Source organism: Sminthopsis crassicaudata, chromosome 4 (genome assembly GCF_048593235.1).
Source record: "Sminthopsis crassicaudata isolate SCR6 chromosome 4, ASM4859323v1, whole genome shotgun sequence".
Taxonomy (NCBI): domain Eukaryota; kingdom Metazoa; phylum Chordata; class Mammalia; order Dasyuromorphia; family Dasyuridae; genus Sminthopsis; species Sminthopsis crassicaudata.
The window spans coordinates 74,335,868-74,361,605 of NC_133620.1; the positions used below are offsets into that span (position 1 = coordinate 74,335,868).

At 33.1% G+C, this 25,738-nt stretch overlaps 2 protein-coding genes across 5 annotated transcripts in view; one reads left to right on the forward strand and one right to left on the reverse strand.

Moving 5' to 3' along the window:
* Positions 1-25,738, reverse strand: part of TRMT1L (tRNA methyltransferase 1L) — a 90,753-nt gene that overhangs the window by 61,815 nt on the left and 3,200 nt on the right. The gene's annotated exons all lie outside the window — the stretch shown is intronic.
* SWT1 (SWT1 RNA endoribonuclease homolog) overlaps positions 1-25,738 on the forward strand; it is a 129,642-nt gene that overhangs the window by 16,599 nt on the left and 87,305 nt on the right. For all 4 annotated transcript variants that reach the window (XM_074308583.1, XM_074308584.1, XM_074308586.1 and 1 more), the window contains exons 5-10: positions 4,806-5,574; positions 7,780-7,839; positions 9,708-9,837; positions 12,426-12,527; positions 13,776-13,964; positions 20,177-20,270. In XM_074308583.1, coding sequence (XP_074164684.1) covers positions 4,806-5,574; positions 7,780-7,839; positions 9,708-9,837; positions 12,426-12,527; positions 13,776-13,964; positions 20,177-20,270 — 1,344 coding nt within the window. The remainder of the gene's footprint in view (positions 1-4,805; positions 5,575-7,779; positions 7,840-9,707; positions 9,838-12,425; positions 12,528-13,775; positions 13,965-20,176; positions 20,271-25,738) is intronic.

The window sequence follows — 25,738 nt, forward strand, 5'->3', positions numbered from 1 at the left end:
AGAGCTTTGACTTTTCTGGCCTTTCAGGAAAGCAGTTTAGAATTGACCAGAAAGTTAACTGTACATACCTTTTGACCAAAAATTGCTACAGGATCCATATATACAAAAATAATTATAAAAGTGTTGGCAAAGAATTAGAAATGTAGGAATTCCCATCAATTAGAGAATGGCCAAACATTAAATTATAGCATGCATTGTAATAGAATACTATTATACTCTAAAAATGATGGGAGACAGCTTATTTTTCTGACTTCTCAATAGGATGTTATAGTATTTTATTTTTTCCAATTGCGTGTAAAATTTTTTTTTGACGTTTTTGACGTTCTTTTTTGTAAGATTTTGAGTTCCCTTTTTTCTCCTGTGTTTTCTTATCTCCTCCCCAAGACAACAAGCAATCTGATATAAGTTGAACATGTGCAATTATTTTAAACATATTTCCATATTAGTTATGTTGTGAAGGAAAAATTAGAACAAAAAGGAAAAACATTTTTTGAGAAAGAAAAAGCAAACTAAAAAAAAAAAAAAACTAGCATCTTTTGATGATCTGTATTCAATTTCCATAGTTCTCTTTGGGTATGGATGGCCTTTTCTTTTATTTTCTTTATCTTTTTTTTTTTTTTTTTTTAGTAATAATTGTTTTCAAATACATGCAAAGATAGTTTTTCAACATTTATCCTTGCAAAACCTTGTGTTCCAAATTTTTCTCCCTCCTTCCTCACTTCCCCTTTCCTATAGACAATAAATAATCCAATATAGGGTAAATATGTGCTGTTATGGGAGTCCCTTGTTAAGGGCTATGGGGATCTAATTCTGACCAGAATAGAGTGTGTCATGTGAGAGGACGATAATGACACAAGGAGAAGAAAGGCCATTACAGGGAAACCTTTGAACCTCTAATTTATTTCATCCTTGTATAGAATATATAGTTTTTTTAAGTACAGCAAGGTTATTAAAAGAAAACCATACATTTGTAAGCAGTACCTGCATCATTAACTGTGTTTTATGATCTCCAGACAGACATCTCTGATTGTCAGGGTCATGTCGATTCCCCACGAGTCTGTCGGCTTTGCTCAGAAAATTAGATAAAATTAGAAAACCAAAACATTCCTTTAGTTTCTCAAGTGTGCTATGATTTGTAACTGCAGAGACTCAGAGTACTGGCCCACCCCTTTGTACAGGCCCCTTGAACCCTTTACAGTCTTTCTGGGTTCCACACTTATTTGTGGTCCTCAACAATCTGCAATTCTTCTAAACATTTCCACATTTATCATGCTGCACAAGAAAAATCAGATCAAGGGGAAAAAACGAGAAAAAAAAACCCAAGCAAACAACAACAAAAAAGGTGAAAATACCATATTGTGGTCCACATTCAGTCCCCACAGTTCTTTCTTTGGGTGTAGATGGCTCTCTCCATCACAAGTTTATTGGAATTGGCCTGAATCACCTCATTATTGAAAAGAGCCAAGTCCTGGATGGCATTTTCTATCCCAGGTCTATTGGAATTATCTTAGATCATCATATTGTTGACATAAGCTAAACCTATTATAGTTGGTCATCACATAATCTCATTGTTACTGTGTTATGATGTCCTTCTGTTTCACCTCACTTCACTCAGTATCAGTTTATGTAAACTTGAAAGAGACAATTTCAAAGAAACCTAGAAAGACTTAAATGAACTGACTCAATGAAGAGTGAAATATGGGAAGAACCAGAACAATTTATATAACATTTTAATAACAAACAGCTTTGAAAGATTTAGGGACTATAATCACTGCAATGAGCAGCTACAATTCAGAGAACTTAGGATAAAACATATTACCCAAGTCTTGACAGAAAGGTCATGAGACTTATTCAGAAGGAGGCATTTTTTTTTGGACATAACAAATATGAAATTAAATAAGAAACTATACATTAAATGTTTAATTTTTCCCCCAATTACATGTAAAAACATTTTTTTTTTAACATTTGTTTAAATTTTTTGAGTTCCAGATTCTTTCCCTCCTTTTTTCTCTTTTCCCCTCTCTCATTTATAAGGCAAGTAATTTGATATAAGTTTTATGTGTGTCTGTGTATGTGTATGCAGTTGTGCAAAACAAATTTCCATATTAGTCATGGTTTGAAAGAAAACTCCTCCCCACCCCCGAAAAATAAAATAAGTAAAAACTATGCTTCTATTTGCATTCAAACTCCATTAGTTCTTTCTTTAAGGCAGTTTTCATTGTAATCCCTTCAAAATTGCCATGTATTGCTAAGAACACCTAAATCATTCACAGTTGAGGATCACCCAATATTGTTAATATATACAATGTTCTCCTGGTTTTGCTCATTTCATTTTGTATAAGTTTTTATGTCTTTCCAGGTAAAAACAGCAATATAGAGTAGAAAAGGAAAAAAAAAATCCTCTTAATTTTAGTTGAATAAATTGTTAAGGAAGTTTGAGAAATATAAAATGGCTATAAAATTGTGAATGCTCTAAGACTATAAATTCTTTGATGGCAGGCTCCATTTACTAAACTTCTTTATATATACCATATTATATATACTAGGTACTGAGTAAATACTTGATTTATGTGGAACTTGAACCAAATGAGTATAATGCCTCTAGACCATTAAGAAACATAAAACTCTTTTTCTAGTAGAAACAGTATGGTTGAATAAATTCATAAAGCTTTTCCCCATTATTCTTTGAGATATTTGTTATATAAGATGTATTTCTTATTTTAAAAAACCTTATTGATACCTTTTTTTTTTTTTTTTAATCTACATTCCTGAATATATCCTCTACTTAATAAGCCATTCTCTGGAACAGGAAAATAAAAAGAAGGCAAAAACAGCTCAGCAAATCTTATAATCTATGTAGTGATCTATCCTCATGATTTCCCACTCTTGATGGATACGCCTTTTTATTTCTTTTCAAGTAAATTTGGATTCTATGATTATATGACTTCATTTTTTTTCCTTTCCATGTTTGTTTAGTCATATGCTTTTGTGAAGTCCTTGTGTGATTCTCTGAATTCTTTCATATTCTTTGTTTCTTACTGTACAGTACTATTACATTTCCATACTGGTTTGTTTAGTCATATGCTGATCAATGGACACCTATTTTACAATTTTATGCCATTTTATTATATATGGAATCTTTCTGTCTCTGACCTTCCTGGAGTATATGGAGTAATAGAATCTTTGGGTCAAATATAGTGTCCATTTTAACCACTATTTTAACTTAATTCTAATTTGATTTCCAGGATGGTTGGACCAATTCATGGCTCTACTAATGCTGTGCTAGTGTGCCTTTCTTTCTCAATCCTTTCTAGCATTGGGTAAGAAGGAAGTAAGGAAAGAAGGAAATAAACATTTATTAAGTGCTAATGATGTACCAGATAAATGAAGATACAATGTAGGGTCATGAAGTCTGAAAATCAGGAATAAGGCCAGGAAGGGAATGAAGGCTGGCATGGCCCCTCCACCGAATGGAGGCCTCAAGGGAAATTCATCAGTGGGAGAGAGGATTATTTCCATCTTTTATTGTCTTTGCCAATTTATTAGTCACCAGGTAAAGTTGCTGATTTGTTTTGCTCTGCATTTCTCTTATTTTTAGGTATTTGGACTAATCTGTCATGTAGTTATTGATAGTTTGTAATTCTTTTTTTGATAATTCTTTTGACCAAATATCCCTTGTGGATATTTGGGTTGGTATGAAAAACAGATATTTGATGTAAAGATTGCCCCCTCCCCCCCCGTAAATATTTCTCTTTTTATCCTAAATGATTTGTATAATTCATGCAAAAGTCTTTCAATTAATATAAATTATCTTACCTTTTTTGATCATTTCTATTCCTTATTTCAAAACATTTCCTTAGGTACAATTGAAAAAAAAAATCTGATTCTCTACTTTTCCTTTTTTTGTGGTATAAAAATCCATTTTGAGTTTATCATGGCTTAGGGTTTAATATTTTGGCGTAAATCTTAATTTTTGCTAAACTGCTTTTCAGTTTTCCCAGAAGTTCTTGTCAGAAAGGGACTTCTTCTACAAGTCATTTGTTTTCAGAATTACTGAATACTGAATTATTTCTTATCTAGTCTCTTTCATTGATCTATTTTTCTGGTTTTTTAAAACTTCAAATAGTTTTGATAAGTGCTTTATACTCTAATTTGAGATCTGAAAGTGCTATTTCTCTTTCTTTTCTGTTTTTTTCTTATTTCCTTTACATTGTTAGACCTTTCATTCTTCCAAGAAATTTTGTTATTTTGTATCAATGTGTATTTTGTGCTTTAAAGTATCACTTTGATTTTATTGGCATAGCACAAAATTTATAAATTAATTTAGGTGGCATTGTTGGTTTTAATTTTATTGGCATTTATTTGTGTTTAAGAGGTTACCATGTTTAAATTTTCACTGATAATGAATATATAAACTGCATACTTAGATATCATATGTCTTTTGCACATTTAACCTGGCCAGTTTTAATTTCCTTATCAGTAAAACTGGGATAATAATACCCATAGTACTCATTTCCCTGATTTGTTGTAAGGATAAAAAGAAGTAATGCACAAGAAACATTTTTTTAGGCCTAAAGTGTTATATAAATATAAGACAATATAGTAGATTATTAGGAATTGGATATTAATCAGATATGTTTACATTGCTTTTGAATTATTTTGATTTTCAACTGTAATTTGGCAACTATGACTTAATTCTTAATATATCTCATGTCAATTTATATTTGAAGTATTCCAGTGTTAAGTTTGAGAGTATCATAGTATATAAATGGTTCTATAACTTTAGTTTTTGTATTATTTTTTAGGTTGGATGTAGAAACAAGTATTCAGAAGAAGAAACAAAAAATCAGTTCTTTTTCATCTCAGGAACCTGATAGACATCGAAAGAAATCATTTGATGACAGTCAAAGTACTTCTCACAGGCACTCTTTAAGTAGAACGGACAAAGAAATACAAAAATATGATTTCAAATATGAAGATGTAAAGTTGAAAAGTGAGAACAACCAGAATGACTGTGACCTCAAAAGTAATAATAGCTTCACGCTTACCAAGAGTACTCAGTCCCAAGTGGAATCTCCAAAAGGTGAAAGGAAATGGCCTCATCATCTTTCCCAGAGGGAGAAGATAAAAGCATGGCAGAAGAGAGAAAAGATCATTAAAGTCAAAGATAATTTAGAAAAATCTTCCCTTGAGAAATACAGCAAAGATAAACTTGCCAAGGAATGTAATTCTAAAAACTTGAGTAAGGAAACACTTGGTCCTGAAAGATGCAGAATCAGTTTCAAAGTTGCCACAAAATCTTCAGGTACTCTTCAAAAGGTGGTACAGGATAATGTTTTTAATTCTAAATTTCATAAACCAAAGCCTTCCTGTGAGAAAAAAGAAAGCCTCCCGAATCCGCCAAGTTTTCCCAGACACAAAGTTAAACATTTATCACCATCAGATTCTTCATATACATCATCTGACTGTGGAGGGAAGTGGAGAGAAAAAGATCATCCTGATCAGTCCAGCCAAAAAAGAAATGATTCCCGGCCAGAAGAAACTTTCTTTCCTGAGACAGTATTGTTAAAACAGGTGGAGTGAATTTTTTATTTTGGTCAAAAGATTTTGAAAGTAGAGTAAACCACTTTTAAAATTAAAGTATTTTAGAGTTGTTTTCCTTTGTGGAAAATGAATTAAAATGAAAATTTACTGAGAATTTTTTTATTTCTAGGCTTTAAGTATCATTACCTATCCTTTCTTCTTTCTTAATTGTGAGGGGATTGGTTCTTTTGTTCATGCTTGCTCCTAGAAGGAGGGGGGTGTTTTACTTTTACTTTTGTATTCTTAGAACTTTTCATAGCACTGAAGTAAGTACCTTATAAATGCTTGTTATTAAGTGATTTGGTGGAGAAAGTTTTCATCAAAGTGAACCTTCTGACTGTTAGCCAGTTGTCAGGAAAAGAGACAAGATTAAAACAGGAACCCTAGTGTCCTTTGGCCCCTGTACACGAAAGCATTCAGTTTTCAATGCATTCCTTGACCATAGCAATTTATATTGGTTTTTCCTCTTAATTTTCCAGTTCATTTATAGACATGAGCACTTTCCCTACTGGATTCAGTTCAATCCAAAAAGCATTTATTACTGTGTTGGGCACTTTTTACTACTTGTTGGGCACTTTAGGTTTTAGGTACTGTGTATTAGGTATGTGAAACAGCCATTCTTCAGGGATATAGTATGTAGACAAATAAGTACATGAAATGCATGTAAGAGTAATTTCAGGGAATGTTAAGAGAAGATCTCTAACAACTGGGGGATCAAGAAAGACCTGCTCTAGGAGTTGATAACTGAGCCTAAATTGTATATACATATACACATGTGTAATATATGGTGAATAAAAACAAATACTTAAGAGTAGTCAAATACACTATATAGTTCAGGAGGATGGGCACAAATAGTTGAAAGGATTTGGAAAAGGTCACACAGAAGATGATGTTTGAATTTCTTAAATGAAGAAACAGTTTTTGAGGCAGAAGAAAAGGAGAGTATATTTAACGCATGGATGATGAACTAGTACATAGACATGGAGAATGAAGATGAGGCATTGTTTGTGAGGAACACAGACAGGAAAGATCACTTTATTTGAATTTTTGAGTATGAGCAATTGGGTAAATGAATATTGAAGCTGGAAGGAGATGGGCCAGGTTGAAAACAGCTTTAAAAACTCAACAAAAGGCATTTTTTTTAGAAAAAATAGGAAGCTACTGGAATTGATTGAATAGGGTTGTATGGTCAGATCTGTGCTCAAGGAAAATACTTTGGCTTATGTGAAATAGGTAGAGTTGAAGAAGGGAGATAAGTTAGGAAGCTGATGCTATCAGAAATCTAGCCAAAAGGTGGGGAAGAGCAGATTTAAGGTGTCAGTTGTGTAAGTGGAGAGGAGTTGGATGAAACATCTCGTGGGATAGCAATGGCAAAGTTTGGTAACTGGTGGCATAAATAGGATGACAGAAAGTAAAAAGCTAAAGTTATTGCTGGAATGACAAACCTGGGAGTCTGAAGCATGGTAGTGCTTTCAGCAGGTGTAGGGAAGTTTTGAAGAGGGAAAAGTTTGGGAGGAAAATTTGAGGTCAATTTTAGACATTTGTTTGTGATGTCTCCTGTACATCCAGTTTGAAATATTGAAAGGGCAATTGGTAATAGGGGAATGAAGTTTTGGGGGGTGGCGTCATTTGTGTAAAGGTGATAGTCTAGTTGTTGAAAACATTAGCAAAAGAGACAGTAGAGAGGGGAAGGGAACACCCATAATTGTGACCATAATATAGCTGATAAATAAGCAAAGGAGACTGCAGAATAGAGGAAAGTATGATTCTGTGCCATGAAATCCAGAGAGAAGATGTTGAAGGATGACTACTTGCTTGTGAACTTAGGTAATTAGGATCTTAGCTAGGGATATTGAGTCCTTAAACAGAAATAGTCAACTTTGAAATAAGGATAGATTTTGGGAATTTGAGATTTCTGTAGGATAGCTAGGTTGAAATCTCCAGAACCAGTTGATAATGTGGGACTGAAGTTCAGGATAGATATATAGGCTGGGCATAGAGATTAGGAAGTCATCTGCATAGAGATGATAATTGAATCTTCCAAAGTTGAATTTATCTCCATTGAATAGTATAGAGAAAAAAGAATAGACCTAATATAGGCAGTTGAGGGGCCATTGAAAAATGCTTAGGTTGTAATCTTAGAATCTGATATGTTCTTTATTTAACATTAACTCATAGAATTAATTTTTATTTTAGAATTTTGAAGCAACATGTACTTCATATTCAAATGATTGTGATCAGGACACAGATCAAGAGGTTAGTATTCTTATTTACTTCAAATGTATCAAATATAATTGCTAAATTGAAATTGTTCTTGGCTCATTAATATTAAAAGTGATGTGAATGTAATATAGTTAAGATATAGAATGTAAGATAATTAAGATAGATCTGACACGATTGTTGCTACATTACAATTATTTTATTTAGTTATGTAATATAAAATTATTGAGAAAATCAGCATTATGTAGTAGTAAAAGCCCCACTAGACTTACATTCAATCTAGACAAGTTATTTAGAGCTTCAGTTTCTTCATCCATAAAATGAGGTTAGACTAAATAGCCTTTAAGGCCTTTCTAGCTCTAGTTTTAAGTATATGATCTGTGATTCATGAACCTCTATAATTTTGTGGTGTAGATTGCTTCAAAAGCCATTATTTAGAAAAAAATTTTAAAATATTTCTCTATCATTTGATCTTTTGCCTTATTTTAATAGATTTCCTGAGTCTTAAATTTTTACCATAACACAAATAATGAAAGAGATTTCCATTTGTACTTGTAGTTGCAAGACAGCAAAATGGGGGTGTTCCTTGAAATTATATGCATGACTATCTTAACTATAGAATATGGGAAGAAGGAAATGCCTTGTATTACTCCTCTAATTGGTCTCAATTTAGTTCTGAAATAGGTTTTTAAGTATTATATTTACTTAATGAAGTTTTTTCTTAATTTAATAATTAGGGCCATAGGTGTTTTTTTTTTTTTTTCATTTAAAAAGAAACTCCAAACTTCATTAAATTGCTTATTATTTTATGACCTTCAATTTTTTGTGGCCCTCATAATATAACAAGGTTTCCCCCCCCCCCCTAATTTAAATTTAGTATTCCTTTTAGCTTCTTTAGTTTTCCATTAGAGAATTAACTACCTCAAAATGTGTAAGGTCTGAAGATCCAGTTTATAATCTGGGGTGGTTTGTAAAATTTTTTTAATATTCTGAGGAAGAACATCAATCAACTACTTATAAATATATTAAGCTATTAAGGTTTTAAACTTTTTTTTTTCTGTACACAGATCTTCTGCCTTGAATATATGTTTTTCATTTTCTTATTAATTTGGAAACAGCTCAGATGTGAGTCTTTCTACAATTCATTAAAAAAATCAACTTCACAAATGCAAGATTGATGAGACATGAGTAGGCAGCAGTTAGTCTGTGAATGATTTGAGGGTTTTAGTGGACTATAAGAATAATGTGAGTTGGTACAATAGTGATTTCGTAACCAAGAAAGCTAGTCTGATTTTGGGCTTCTGTGAAAGAGGCCTAAAGTTAAAAAATAAAGTGATAATAATTCTGTTGTCCACAGCTTTTGTCCAGCCACATTGGGGTATTATGTTCTGTTCCAGGAACTGTTAGAGGAAGACATGGATAAGCTGTAGAGTATTCAGAGGAGGGCAGCCAGGATAATGAAGGTCTTCGAATTCATGTCATCTGAGGATCAGTTGAAGGAATGGGATGTTTATGCTAGGGGAGAGAAGACTGACTGGTGGGGTGAAGGGGTCTAGTAGTATGGGAGGACAGATATGAGAACTATCTTGAAATATTTGAAAAGGCTAACACCTGGGAGAGAGGTTTGCCATGTTCTGCTTGGTCCCCGAAGGCAGAGCTAAGTGCAAATTGCAAAGGGACATTTTGGACTTGAGGTAAGGAAAGATTATTTAAAGCTATTCATAAGCAGAATGGAATGTTTTTAATGGAGTGGGTTTCCCTTCACTTGAGGTCTGTAAGCAAAGGCTGGATGGCTACATATTTAGTATGTTATAGAGGGGATCCATTTATCAAATAAAGGTTGGATTAGATTAGATGGCCTCTGAGATCCCTTCCAACTTTGGAATTCTGTGATTCTCTGATAGATGCAGATAGTAGAAGAGCTTCATGCTGCTCGTGTGGGGAAAAGTATGGATTTACCTGTGGTACCAGCCTCTGGAGAGCTGACAAGTATGGAAATAGACTTGGCTGAAGATGATGTGCATCCTTTTGTTGGTATGTCCTCTATATTAATGTTGGCATTTTTACCTGATCTCTTAACGTTTCAGCACATTAACTCATTATTTTGAATGTATTAAGATATGGAGGAAATGTCCAAAAAGTTTTAAAGAAATTATGTATTTACTAGTCTCCAGTGACAGTGTAATTTATTTCAGTATTCTGCCTTGTCATAATTTATTATATTCAAATTATAAGGCAGTGAGGTAGCATTTTTGCTTTCTGACACAAGATTTTTATTGTAATGTACTTAACTTTAATTGTACTTTTTATTTAGTTTGGGTAAGGGATAGTCATCAAAGTTTTGACCTCAATTTGTCCTCCTTTTACTGTAATTGTATGCTAATGAAGATTTTTTTTTTCTCTGTTAAGGCATTGACTGGATGTAATATAAATTGTAATGTGTGGAGGAAGTGTCATCTTGGATTTATCCTGATTTTACAGTCAGATCTTGTTTATTCTTGGTAATGGGAAGGAATAGTGGTATAGACAGTCCCGTCATTTATTGACTTTGGAATGTATATATTATATTATTTACCTTACTGATGATATTCAGTTATAAACTGATCTTTATTATTAGCTTATTATTGATGTATACGTCAACTGATGATAGAATAAGCGGTCTTAAAGCACTATAAGTAGCAAGGAAAAGTCCACTTAATTCAGTAAACATTTATATTATGTGGTAAAATACTGTGATAGTTTTGAGGAGAGAGAGAGAATTTAAGATAAGGAAATTGCTCCCATGGACTTGGTAGTATAGAAGAAAATAAGATAGATAGCCTTAACATACAAATAATATGTGTTAAGTTCACTATAGAGTTCCAATGCAATTAAAGCCATAGATGTAGGGCTGTTATCAACTGGACACATTGGGGAAAGTTTCACAGAGGAGATAGAATTTGAATTGGGCTTTAAAAGGACGTCTATTAATTCATTTGGTGAATAGGGAGAGCAGAAACATTCCAGGAGAAAATAAGATAGCATGAGCAAAGACAAGGAAGCAAAAAAAGGAATTGGGTGGGCTCTGCAGTTATTAAGAGACTATAGTTTGACTTGTGAAGAGTCCATTCAGGGGTATAATCTGAAATAAGACTGGAAAGATAAGCTGATCCCAAATTTTTGAGGTCTTTGAGTATAGGCAAAGTAAATTTGATTTTTTTTTTTTTTTTTTTGCAATGGGGAATAGGGAGCTAGTGAAATTTGTTAGCTAAAGAATGATTTGACCAGATATTTGTATGAGGCAGTGATTTTAAATAGTGGAGCAGAATTTGGAGGCTATTGCAGTACTTTTGAAAGTGGGTAAAGAAGGCCTATGTTAGGTCCTTGCTGTGGGAATATAGTGAGGCAGCAATAGTAAGAGATGTAGAAATTTAAATGACAGTACAGGACTGGATATGAGAGTTATGGCAGGAAAAAGAATAGAAGGTTATAGAAACTCCCAACAAGATAATAAAAATGTAAAGAGTAGCAAGATTTGGGTGAAAGTTAATAAGATTGGTTTTGGATTGTTAAGCTTGAAGTACCTGTGGAAATCAAGGTGGGAGGTGTCCTGTAGGTTCTTGAAGCTATATTATATATCTAAATCTGAGATAAGGGATCTGGATTTGAGATTTTTATTTGGGAACTATTTTAGAAATGGCAAATGATGTCATGGAAGTGAATGAGATTCCCAAAGGGAAAAGAAGATAAAGGTAATAAGAGGGTTAAAGACAAGATCCTAAGGAATGTTTATTAAAAAGTACAAAAGAGAATGAGGAACTTGTGAGGGAAACCTAAAAAGAATGTTTATAAAAATAGGAGAACTAGGGGAGAGGGAACTTTATCTAATACTAATGAAGAATTAAGAACTAATAAAGAATGGGGTTATCAAAGGAAGATGCAGAGAGAATATGGACTAGGAAATGGCTATTGGATTTGATCTCTAGGATGTCACTTGACATCTTTTAACAGAGCAGCAAATCTGCAAGGCACTGGCCCACAGTTATAGAAAGGAAAATGAAAATCAGTTCCTCACTTTGAGGAACTTAAATTCAACTTTAGCCACACAAAGGTCTTACTGCAAAGGGGAAGGGGTGATGAAGATGTGAAAGCATTGAATGTAGACTTTTTTCCCCTCCAGAAATTTGGCACTGATGGGGAGGCAGGAGTAGAAGAATGATAACTGGATAATATAGAAAAGTCAAAGGGTGACTTTTTTCATATTGGAAGGAATTGAGAAATTTTCTTAAGTATGTTCAAAAGAGCCATTGGTGAAGGAGAGCTTTATATGCATGAGAGAAGGGGGAATGATTAGTAAAGTAAATCTTGCCTTAGATCAGTCAGGAGGGAATATAATCAGAGGTATAGGTGAGGAGTAGGGATAGCTTGAGTTTTGGATTTGAAAATTGTTGTGTGTAATATTAAAATAATAAATGATGGGTAATTGGGCATTGATTTCAATGAAATCAATGTCTTAAGGTTAGAAGACAACTTATTTCTGGAAAATTGCATTTTTAAGTTAAGTTCAACAAGCAGAATCTTATAAATTAGTATTAAGAATAACATAATTTTAAAATATTGGTGTACCTTTTTATTCCATTCAGAGAATACTGCTTCAGATAAAAAACTTTTAATTGTTATTGACACAAATATTCTGATGAATCATCTTAAGTTTCTTGGAATTTTGAAGACAATGGATGTCCCAGGTATTTATCCATAAAGATATTTTTTGATTCTTACTAGACATTATCTGACATCACTAGAAAACATAGAATCAAAATTTGTATTTGTGTTGTACTTAACACTTTGAGATATGGAGTACAAGTGGTTAATTCCCTTTTTATAGGACAAGAAAACTGGAACCCGGAAAGTCTTAACTGTGATTTCCCTATAAATTACCCGATTAGGGAGCATCAGAGCCAAGACGCAAACCAAGGTCATCTGAAACCTCATTCCCAATTCTTCTTACACTATTTCCCTTTAATTATAGTATGAACTTGAAATTTTCCTTCCCAGAGAAAGACAAATGTTTTCTGATGCTTGCCAAAGTAATTTTGGCTATTGAGTCCTAAACTTACTTTTCATAATAAAATGGGATCTTCAGAAGTTGACATAGCAATATAAAATCTTACTCATAACTTTTAAAAAAAAAGAATCTATTTTTAACATTCATTTTAAGAAATTTTGAGTTCCAGATTCTCTTCTTCCTTTAATCTCCTTTGTCCACTGAGAAGGCAAGCAATATATCATTTATACTTGGGAAGTCATACAAAATATATTTTATATTAGCTATATTACCAAAAACCTATCTAAACTAAAAAACTGAAACAAAGATCTGTATCCCGAGTTCATCAGTTTGCTCTCTGGAAGTGGATAGCATTTTTAACTTATGAGCCCTTTGAAGTTGTCTTGAATAAATTGTATTGTTCACAGTTGCTAAGTCTTTCCCAATTGATCATTATTAAAATATTGCTGTTCCTGTGAACAGTGTTTTGATTCACCTCACTGCAGTATGCATCAGTTCATATAAAACTTTGCAGGTTTTCTGAAACCATCCTACTCATTTCTTACAGTACAATAGTTTTCCATCATAATCATATATCACAACTTGTTCAGACATTCCTTAGTTGATGGCCTTCCCTTCAATTATCAGTTCTTTGCCAACACAAAAAGAGCTGACTGATGAGAAATTTTATATATATATATATATATATATATCTTTGTAATATTGCTGGATATAGTTTTATAGCCCTTTGGGTATAATTCATTCTCTTTCCTGAATTCCTTTGAAACCTATTTGGTACTTATAATTTGCTGTGTGGCTAGTTAAGCTCAACTAAATTGTAAGCTTCTTGATTTTAAGGAAGTGTCTTATATTTCTCTGTAAAGCCAGCATGCTTAGTACTGATGTCAACTTGTATATTTCTTGATTTGATAAGATTTGAATTTTTCAGGCTTCGATAGACTTGTATTGATAATTCCGTGGGTGGTTGTGCAAGAACTAGATCGTATGAAAGCAGGGAAATTACTACGGCATGCACAGCACAAAGCTATACCTGCGGTTCATTTTATCAATGATAGTCTCAAAAGTCAAGATGGAAAGCTGTGGGGTCAATCTATTCAACTTGCTTCTCAAAAACTTTGTAAGTATCTCATGGGGAATTGAATAGGTGTTGGGGAGTGCTGCATTTTCTGTTCAATTTAAAAATGGGTATAAAGGGGAATGGTTTAAAAACTTAATTTTCCATTAAAAGGATAAAAAATTGATTATATTCAAAACATAAAAATTCAGCAAAAAATACATTTAAAATTTTTTTCCTCAAAGCTTTATTATTACTACGGAAAGTAAAATCGAAATTTAGTAAGTTTTTTTGTGCTTTATAGCTATCATTTTTTATTTCTTTAAAAAAATTGTTACATAATACTGGTGTTGGGTGATGAGGCTATTCTGTATTTTCTTTATCTTTTCTTTCTTTTAAGTGTTTCCCTCATCCTGTGAGCTTGTTGAAAGCAGGAACCCATTTCAACTTTTCTTTTTGTACTCCCAAGAGCTTACCATATAACAAGTTCTTAACAAACGCTTTTTCATTCATTCATTCATTCATTCATTCATTCATTAACTCATTCATCCTGATTTTTACTAACCATAGTTATTAGTATATATGTGTTTGAGTCTCTGTGATAAGGAAGTATTGTATAGTAGAAATTTTCCACATTTTTTTCTCTTTTAATTATCTAAATTAGGATTTCGAGGCAAGCTGTAAAAGACACATAAAACACCTATATATTGATGTCTATACCAAATCAAAATACATGTTTTTCCGGTATTTTGTTTAATTCTTTATAAGACTCTTTTCTTCATAGCTCAATATCTTTAATTGATGTTTTTTTTTAACTGTTTTTCAAAATGTGATAGTTTATGAGAGTCTATTGTAATACAGTTTACCATATATTCTCACTTTAACTTAGAAAAGAATTTCATTAGTGATAATTGTTCTCTTAGTCTTATTTATGCTCAGGAAGAAGTGTTACTATTCATTTGGAGGAAAACTTCCTTAAGTTCGTCAAAGAAAACCACAAAGTATATTTATTACCAATAAATAGAATTTTAATGGACGGATAAGTGTAGGATGAACCTGAAATGACATTAAATTGGGTTTTTTAAGGAAATCAGTCATCTGTATGGTTTGATTGTATGACACGGGAGACACTGGCACAGGACTGCCCAACATGATATACCCTCATCAAAGAAAGTGCTGTGCTCTATGAGTAAAGCAAGATTGAATGAGCTCAGAAGAAATGAGAGATGTGCAGAGTTAGAGAATTCACCTCAATAGTTCATATGGATTATTTGTATCCAACCTGTGGCAAAGCATTCCGAGATCATTTTGGTCTGATCAGCCACAGTCAGACACACTAACTTGGCTCTACCATGGAGATGTTATTTTGGTCCACTTTGAGAGAAAAGGATAGCAACCAACCCATTTAATGATTGTAAATAACAGTGTCTCAGAAATCCTTAAGGTATAATGAATTATTTACTTAACAGTATACTTTTCTTAACACTTTGGGAACATAATGAACAATGATGTTTATTGGTAGAGTACTTTAAGATTTTAAAAGCACTTGTTTTCAGACAGTCTCTTTGAAATAGCTCGTACACACTTATCTCCATTTTACAGATGTGAAAATTGTGTCATAGAGAGGTTAACAATTTGCCTCTAGATAGTAAATGTACTAAGTCAAGTCTACTGAGTCTGAGAACCTTTTATTCTATCATTCTGTCTCTATTTTATTTAAATCAATAACAAACTTAAATGTTCTGTACAACTTGTCACATAAGCTCTGTCATGCAGATTAAATAAAAATTTATCATTGTCATTAATTGATATAGAAAGGATTATTCTGAAACTCTAGAAATAGATGTGATTTATTTTGTCTTAGGATGTATATTTTATATATATATATATATATATATATATATATATATATATTTTTTTTTTTTTTTTAAAGTTTTTTTATTGACAGAACACATGCATGGGTAATTTTTCAACATTGTCCCTTACAATCACTTCTGTTCCAACTTTTCCCTTCCTTCCTTCCACCCCCTCCCCTAGATGGCAGGCAGTCTCATACATATTAAACATGTTAAAGAATATGTTAAATACAATATATGTGTACATATTTATACAGTTCTCTTGTTGCACAAGAAAAAACCTGATATTTTTAAAAATGATTTTTAGTTTCACTAGTTCATTATTCCTGGCTCTTTTATGTATACTATTTTGATACATAGTCTTAGGAATCCTAGTAAAGGTTTTCAAAATCTTTTTGTTTTTTAATTTTTTAAATTTTCTTTTTCTTTTTTTTAATTATAGCTTTTTATTTACAAGATATATATGCATGGGTAATTTTTCAGCATTGAAAGTTGCAAAACCTTTTGCTCCAACTTTTCCCCTCCTTTCTCCTACCCCCTACCTCAGATCACAGGTTGACCAACACATATTAAATATGATAAAGTATAAGTTAAATACAATATATGTATACATGTCCATATAGTTATTTTGCTGTATAAAAAGAATTGGACTTTGAAATAGTGTACAATTAGCCTGTGAAGGAAATAAAAAATGCAGGTGGGAAAAAATACAGGCATTGGGAATTCTATGTAGTGATTCACACTCATTTCCAAGAGTTCTTTTGCTGTGTGTAGCTGGTTCAATTCATTACTGCTCTATTGGAACTGATTTGGTTCATCTCATTGTTGAAGATGGCCACAACCATTAGAATTGATCGTCATATAGTATTGTTGTTGAAGTATATAATGATCTCCTGGTCCTGCTCATTTCATTCAGCATCAGTTCATATAAGTCTCTCCAGGCCTTTGTGAAATCATCCTGCTGGTCATTTCTTACAAAACAATAATTTTCCATAGAATATATACCACAATTTATTTAGCCATTCTTCAATTGATGGGCATCCCCCCAGTTTCCAGTTTCTGGCCACTACATAAAGAGCTACCACAAACATTTTTGTACCTGCAGGTCCCTTTCCCTTCTTTAAAATCTCTTTGGGATATAAGCCCAATAGCAATGCTGCTGGATCAAAGGGTATGCACAGTTTGATAACTTTTTTGAGGATAGTTCCAAATTGTTCTCCAGAATGACTGAATGTATTCACAATTCCACCAACAGTGTATCAGTGTCCCTGTTTTCCCATATTCCCTTCAGCATTCTGCATTATCTTTCCCTGTCATTCTAGTCAATCTGACAGGTGTGTAGTGGTATTTCAGAGTTGTCTTAATTTGCATTTCTCTGATTAAGAATGACTTGGAGCATCTTTTCATATGCCTAGAATAGTTTCAATTTCTTCATCTGAAAATTGTTCATATCCTTTGACCATTTATCAATTGGAGAATGGCTTGATTTCTTATAAATTAGTCAATTCTCAATATATTTTGGAAATAAGCCCTTTATCAGAACCTTTGACTATAAAAATGTTTTCCCAGTTTGTTTCTCTTCTATTCTTAGCATTAGTTTTAATTAAATTAGCTTCTAATTTGGGGGTATCGCTTTTGAAAACTACATTTCACTTCCATCTGAGTAATTTTTTTGTTGTGATGTCATTTAATTTTCTTCCATTACAATAATATTTTGATAACTTGTCACAATGTTTAGTTTATGCTGGGTTCTTAAAGTCCGCACTAAGGCATAAGCTCTAACAGGAAATGTATCTGGCAACAGATATCCTGTAGTAGAAGGGTGACCATTGAATAATGAATTTTTGTTGGCTATGGTAACTCTTAAAAATGTTAGAAGGGTTATAATCTGTATGGAGGGAGGGAATACTGACAGTGATGAAATAATAGATTTTTTTGATGTATAAATATTTGGTAGCCACGATAATTGCTCAAATTTCTTATTTGTAATAGATATTTTTCAAGATTTTCAGTGCCTCATAGTTTTGTTCATCTGAATGGGTGTTATGTCTGGAACATTGCTTTAGGGTTCAAATCTGGCTTAATTCATACACAGTTCAGCATACAGTGCCTTTTACTGACAGTGATAATGATGGTCAGCCATCCTTTCTAAACTTCCTCCTTAAACTTAAGAAGTATTGGACTTCTCAGACCCACACAAAGGTGCATAGGTAGATTTTAGAAATTCCTAAACTTGGTTAGGGAAAAAAAATTGTATCTTTATTTTCACTCACCTCAAATTGAAATTTAGCATTTTCTTCACTTGTTTAAAAATATCATTCTAAGAACAGTTGCATAGGTTTATCAGACTGCCAGAGGACTTCACTAAGCAATGAAAGATTAAGAACCTTTGCTCTAAAAATAGTCTTAGCTCCATTTTAAATTATAGAATAAGATACATGTTTTGTTTTTTCTTACTGTTTAGCTGAGCTTCATATTAGTAAAATCTCATTTTAGGATCTGGCAGATTTAAAGTAAAATTATTTGTTGGGACTAAGACCAAGAGCAGTTGTTACAGGATGCTAAAATGTTGGGATTGGAAAGGATCACAAAAGTTAGTAGCTCTACCTGAGGGGAAATCAATCCAGCCTTTTGTTGAAGATTATGTAGTAATAAGACCCATTCTTCCTTGTGCCAGTCTATTCCATTTTGGACAGCTCTGAGTTGAACAGTTTTTTATCCTCTTGAATTGAAATCAACCCTTTTTCAAATTTTTTACACAATGCCTAGGCTCTCTCCTTCCTCCCTTTTTGCAGATAATGAATCTAAACCCCTAAGCTGTTTATTGATTTGCTTAACATCAGATAGCCAATAAGTATAATAGTTAGCATTTGGATTGAAGAAATCTTTTGAGGGTTATTTTCACCAAGTTATACTTGAAGCCAGGCTTGCACAGTCTTTATTTCATGAGAGTTTTCTCATTGTTTGTGAATCAATGAGGCTTTGTGAATTTTAAGACTTTATTTCTATGTTTGTAATGGTGGAGAAACTGAGCAAGATAGAGATTAGAGAATATTTAATAATTTATTAAATGGAGAGATTTAGTGGGATCAGATGGATCCATGGTTTGGTCCCAGGGCTGAATGAGACTATCATCTCCAATGATCCAGCAAACAATGACCTATATACACACATTGCTCAGACTCTGGAGGTAGACTGAGGCGGAGTCAGGGTGCTGAGAGAGGGAACGGGACTCTGACAGGGTGGGGTGAGCCTTTGGAGATGAGATAACATAATCAGGGGGAGAAATCCCAGCATAGGGAGAGGCATCTTGATAAGATGGTATCTGATATTCTGGTAGTTTGGGATGGGGAGAGACATTCTGAGACTCTAAAACATAAGATCTTTTATCCTTATCAAATATTCTGTTAAAGAGGAAGGGGAGGTTTTGCAGGACTGAGAAGTAGAGAAACTTGAGTCAGGTCAGGATAATTAGAGAAACTGAGAACTGTGGCACAACATGTTGACTAATAATGATGAAAATTGTGAAAAGTGCACAGCAACATGGTAAAGTACAGATTAGAAAGTCAGGAAATATAGATTAGATTCTTCTTTCTCACTTAATATCTATTGGACAGAGGGCAGCTCACTTTGCCTTGCTATAATTCATTTTCCTCAACTGTAAAATAGAGTTGATTGAGATATTCTCTAAGATCTCTTCCAGATCTGACATTTTGTGTTTTCTCTGTCATGAATTATAATGTCCTAAGGTGCATTTTTTTTTTTTTTTTTGGTTGGTTGGTTTGTTTGTTTTTTTCCTGAAATGATTGGTGTTAAGTGACTTGCCCAGGGTCATATAACCAAGAAGTGTTAAGTGTCTGAGGTCAAATTTGAACTCAGATCCTCCTGACTTCAGAGCTAGTGCTCTATCCACTGTGCTACCTAGCTGCCCCTAAGATACATGTTAAATAGATAATGTGCAAAAACTTTAGTATCCTTTATTTCTTTCATTTTCTCCTCTTTTCATTTAATGACTTTTCATCCAAAAAATTGTTTCCGCATCAAGATCTCACCATCCCTAAATATAAATATTCATATCTCCCTAGCTGTCCTATTAAGCTGTACTAAGCAGACGAGGAGTTAGGAATCCTAACTTACTTAATCCATTACTAAAATTAAATCACTTTCAAACTTATGAAATAAATCGCCCCAATAACCACTATCATTCTTACTCTCCTCTCACTTGGGAGGCTTCCTATCACTTATCAGTTTCATACCAAAATGGCTTATTCTCCAAGAACTAATTACTAATAGAAATATTACAATAGCCATTTTAATAGTTCTCTGATCTCTATTAAATGTATTTTTCTATGTGTGAATTATTTATGCATACAGTCTAACTATATACTCTGCTGACTTTTACTTTTGCTCAATTTGCAGATGGATTGAGTGATGAAAACAATGATGACAGAGTCCTGAAATGTTGTCTTCAGTATCAGAATTTATTTCCTTGTGCTGTTGTTATATTGTGCACGTGAGTTCCCTGAACAATTCACCTTTTTTGGTATAAAACTGCAGTAATTGAATGAAATTAAAAATGTGGGGGAGGGTGAGATAATTTCTTAATTTCTATATCTAAACTCTTAGTCCTCATTGAGCAGGTTCTCTACTTTGAAATTGTTTTTGTTCATGAGCTGGAAGATTGAGTATTTTGGGGGTGTTAACATTTATTTAAAATATCTTATGAGTTAACAGGTAAAAGATAGTTCAGTCTGTGATAGTGCTAGGTTTCAGTAGGTTGTTGTTGAATTTACTAAGATATTTCCAGGTCTGTATTTGTAATATTAAGATTTTGTTATCTTTCAGCCCATGCAGTATTATAGATTTTTGACATATTATTCTAGCTACCATGTCATGTCTTTTTATTGTTTGATTTGACAAGGCTGTTGGAGTTGGAGTGACTTGCCCAGGGTCATGCAACTAGTAATTGTTAAGTGTCTGGGGCTGGATTTTGAACTCCAGTCCTTCTGACATCAGGACTGGTGAGGTCTCCACCATGTTGATGTCTGGTTATTCAGTAGGGTGCTACATTTTAGTCTGCAATAATGTGTTACATTCTTTCTAACATTTCCTTGCATAATTGGCATTATTAACTAAGTTAATGCTTTTTAATGGTAACTCCTATAGTTTTGGGGGACAGTGCCTTGGGTCTGTAGTGCTGTTGTTAAACTCTTTGTCACTACAAATAAATGTTTATGACTTGGGCATTGTTTGACACTTCTTTGACCTATTGTTGACTGAGTTCATGTGGATGGCATTAATATTTGGGTCTTAATTTCATAGGTCCCATGTAGAGATTACCTTTGTTTGCTTTCAAAAAATTCATTGGTCTGTAACTATTATTAGCTTTTGATACTACTTAGTGAAGTATATTCTAAGAATGTTTCTTCCTTTTTGCTGTCAGAAGGTTGCTGTTTTTATAGTTGCTAAATGCTGATGGACCTGTGTTTCATTTACATTATGTGGATTGTTGTTAGATTACTTAAAAAAAATTTTTTTTGGACAAGGCATTTAGGGTTAAGTGACTTGCCTGGGGTCACACAGCCAGGAAGTATTTTGAGGTCAGATTTCAACTCGGGTCCCTCCTGACTCCCAGGCTAGTGCCTAGCTATTCATCGATTACTTTTCAAATGTGCCATACATCACTTTATAGTTCTGAAACCACACATTTATACTATTGTGGTATGCATGTTATATGCTTTTAACTTGTTTTGTCTTATTCAGCTTTAATATCAGAATGCCATTAAGTTTATTAAAATAGCCAGTCTTTTTCCTTCTTGATTTTTTTTTTTTTAACTTTGTTTCTTTTGTGGAAGACACCAGGATGTTTGTAGGTACTCCCTTTATTTGCTTGTGCAATGTGAGCTCTGGGTTCAAGCTTGAAACCTTTCTTTGACCTACATTAAGTAATCATCAAAGGCATTATATATGTTATTGGTTATTTGAGTAGCTTGTCTTTACACAAAGATATAGATTAAGCAAAAGACAGTGGGGACAGATGAAGGCTAAAGAAGACAATGAGGAGATCTGGAGGCAGAGGTGACAGAAGCAGATTAGTGCAAAGGCTAGTGGAGAATGATTATAAATCAATAAACATTTATTAAGTAATTAAAATGTGCTTGTCATTATACATAGGCACTGGGTATCCACAGATAACGATAAGAGAATCTATGCTTTTGAGAAATGACATTGTATGCATATATAATTGTTAATGCAATACATACAAACTAGAGACCAGATTATTTTAGAGGAAGACACTGGCAACTAGACAGATTCAGGAATGCTTTTATATAGAAAGTATTGCTGGATTTAAAGCATGAAGGAAAACAAGGATTATTTGCCCAAATGGTTTTTACTGATAGAGGTATATACTCAAAAAACTTTAAAAAATCATAGTAATTTACTATGTCCTCTTCTTTAGGGATTCTACCTTTGCTCTAATTTTTAGCTTCTTGGCTAAAATTTTTGATGTTGGTGTGTGTGTGTGTGTGTGTGTGTGTGTGTGTGTGTGTGTGTGTGTGTGTGTGTTTGTGTGTGTTTTTGTTGTTCTTTTGATTTCTTTTCTGGCATTAACTTTTGTAAGAGGGCAGACTGTCCTGCCCTAATTATGCCAGTTTTAGTGTAGCATACCCTTTCAGAGAATACTGAGAATATCAAAGAAAAAGAGTCTCATACCAGCTTGGTTATTATTAATAAGATTTATTAGGGTTCATTAGGTTCATTGTGTTATTTGAGGAAGTTTACTCATAAGAGGCCAGTTGTCTTGGGCATTATAATAAGATAGAGTAATAACATTGTGGATTGTCATACCAATCCTAACCAAGGTCAGGTATTATAAAAACAGAACAAAAAAACCACAGTGATAGACTCGCCCAGGGATTACATGCAAGTTTTCTCATAGGATAGTTGGAGTTTCATTTGCTGCTTACATTTACTCAAGGTAATTTACATTCTTTGTGAGACTCCTTAGGCTTTGGCTTACTCTCGCACAATTTTATAATTTTTGCATTCAGATGCTCATTTAAGGGATCTAGAATTTTTGATATGCTTTTGGTTGTTATATTACTCTCTGCAAAAATTTTCTGTTGTCTTTAAATAGTTGATAATAGAATTTTAAGTTTTCTACTGTACATTATCAAGCCCAAATAAACATCAGTCAGTCTTCCATTTATCTTTTGTAGATCTTCCATAGGTCTTTCAAGGCATTTCTTCAGTAGTGTATTTTCCAAATATGTGTAAAGATAATTTTCAACATTTGTTTTTGTAAGACTTTGTGTTCCAAAAATTTTCTCCCTCCCATCCTTACCTCTCCTTCTGTTCAAGACAATAAACATATTTCCACTTTTGTCATATTGTGCAAGAAAAATCAGACCAAAAGGAAAAAAATTGAGAGAAAAAAAACAAATAAAGCAATGAAAATACTATGCTTTAATCTACATTCAATCTTCATAGTTCTCTATGGATGTAGATGGCATTTTTCATCCCAAATCTATTGGACTTTGTTAAGAAGATCCAACTTCATCACAGTTGATCATCAAATAATCTTATATGTATAGTAGTCTCTTGGTTCTGCTCATTTCACTTAGCATCAGTTCATGTAAGTTTCTCCAGGCCTCCCTGAAATCATCTTGCTGATCACTTTTTATAGAACAATAATATTTCATTACCTTCCTGTACCACAGCTTGTACAGCCATTCTCCAATTGATGGACATCCACTCATTTTCCAATTCTTTGCTACTACAAAAAGAACTACTACAAATATTTTTGCACATGTGGATCTTTTTCCCTCCTGAATGATTTCCTTGGGATACAGGTCTAGTAACAGCACTGCTGGGTCAAAGGGAACACACAGTTAAATAGCCCTTTGGGCATTGTTTCCAGATTGCTTTTCTGAATGGTTGGATTAGTTCACAACTCTACCAGCAATGTATTAGTGTCCCAGTTTTCCCTCATCCCTTCCAACATTGATCATTATCTTTTCTTGTCATTTTAGCCCATCTGAGAGATGTAGTACCTTAGAGTTGTCTTAATTTGCATTTCTCTAATCAAGAGAATTTTTTTTCATATGACTAGAAATGGCTATAGTTTCTTCATCTAAAATTGTCTTTCATATCTTTTGATCATTTATCAATTGGAATGTCAAATCACTCTTTCCATGTTACTGTGTATAGTAAGCTGTCAAGATTATCACAGTGTTGCTTAGTAGTCCTAATTTTTCTTTTGTGGTTCTTGTTAACGGAATCTGACTGCCATTGATTATTGGTGCTTTGTTTTACTGTCAGATGGTGCAAGACAATGCACTTGTGATCATTAGAGGAGATGCTATCCCTTTTGAATTATACTATTTTGGTATTGTTAGTCTGCTAATTAGGTTTATGCTGTCAACCTCAAAAAAGGCCTTTTTTGGAATTCTAGTGTAAGTTTGCCCAGCTCTTTTTCAAAGTAAGTTGAGATTTTGGTTCTACTTCAGCCACCCATTTGGCACTAGATGTAATTTTTAAAATTCTTAAGTGAGGATTTTCAGTGATTTCTGGTCCTTAGCTTTACCTTTTGTAGTATCTCAATTTCATTCTTATTTTCTCTAATTTAGGCTTAGGAACACAATTGTTTTATTGAAAAATGATTGACCTAATTTAATATTACTGTATTATGCGGCTTTGTCTGAGAATACTTCTTTAAAAAGCTGTTTTCAATTTTTTTCTAATAGAGTTACCAGCACAAAATGATCATCTTCTTGTGTTTCTAGAACACAAAAAAGGATCACTTACTTTTCTCCTCTTATTGTTATCTCATCATCACTATGGTTTTGAGTAAGCTTAGATTTGTAGTAGAAATTTCATCACAATGCCTGGGGTACTGCCCCACTCAGAAGTATCCCCCAAACCTGGCATCTTGCCTGGCATCTCCATTGTGTCACTCCTTCTTTTTCCTTACTTTCTCATGCAGGTTGGGTTGGTCTTTGAGAAGATTACAATAACAACATAATAATTATTATGTACATTGGTGGGCTTAGGAGAAGTGAAATACACCTGAAAGAAAGCAGTGGATTGTAGACAAAGGATAATATCTGGCCAATCCCCAGGACTTGGTAGGAGGAAGAAAAAATGGGGATGATTAGAGATAGCTCAGAAGTAAGAAAAATCCCTATATTTTTGCACTTGTGAATTATCTTAGGATCTTAACTTTTTTTTTTTCTTTTTTTTTTTTAGTGAGACAATTGGGATTAAGTGATTTATCCAGGATGACACAGCAAGTTTTATGTGTCTGAGGCTGAATTTGAACTCATGTCCTCCTGATTTCAGGGCTGGTGCTCTGTTCATGGCATCAGCTAGCTAGCTAGCTGCCTAGGGGTCTTAATATTTTATAAAGAAAATGTATTCAGTTATACTTGAATTACAATCAAACTTTTATATGTAAATTGCAGACTCTTCTATAATAAGCACATTCTACTAAGATAATTTGAGTACAATAATTCTTGTTGAATATATTATAATTGTATTTTAGTTGCTTTAATTTTGCTGTTTTCATGAATGATCTTTAGTAAACAATCACAAAACAAGTTTTTATAGGTGGAACTGTCTCCAAGTAATAACTTGTATTTTCATTTATATATCTTTTTAAAGTTTATAAAGTTAAAACAATCCACTGAGTCTGATATTTTATATTTCATCATTTCTGTGAAAGTTTGAGATAATATAGCCAACAAGCATCTGAGCTATGCTGGAATTCAAACTATCTCTTAAGTATAGAACTAGACTTTTTTTTTTTTCTTTATTTAAATGAAATTACCTGTAAGATGTTATTTTATTTTTTAACTTATTCTTATCAACACATATTTATTTGGGTTTCTTTGTCCAAATTGAAGAAGAAACATAGTATAGTTTTGGAGGTCAAAGAAGTAGTTATAAGTTGTAGCTTTTAGTCAGTTTCATTCCTAAAGT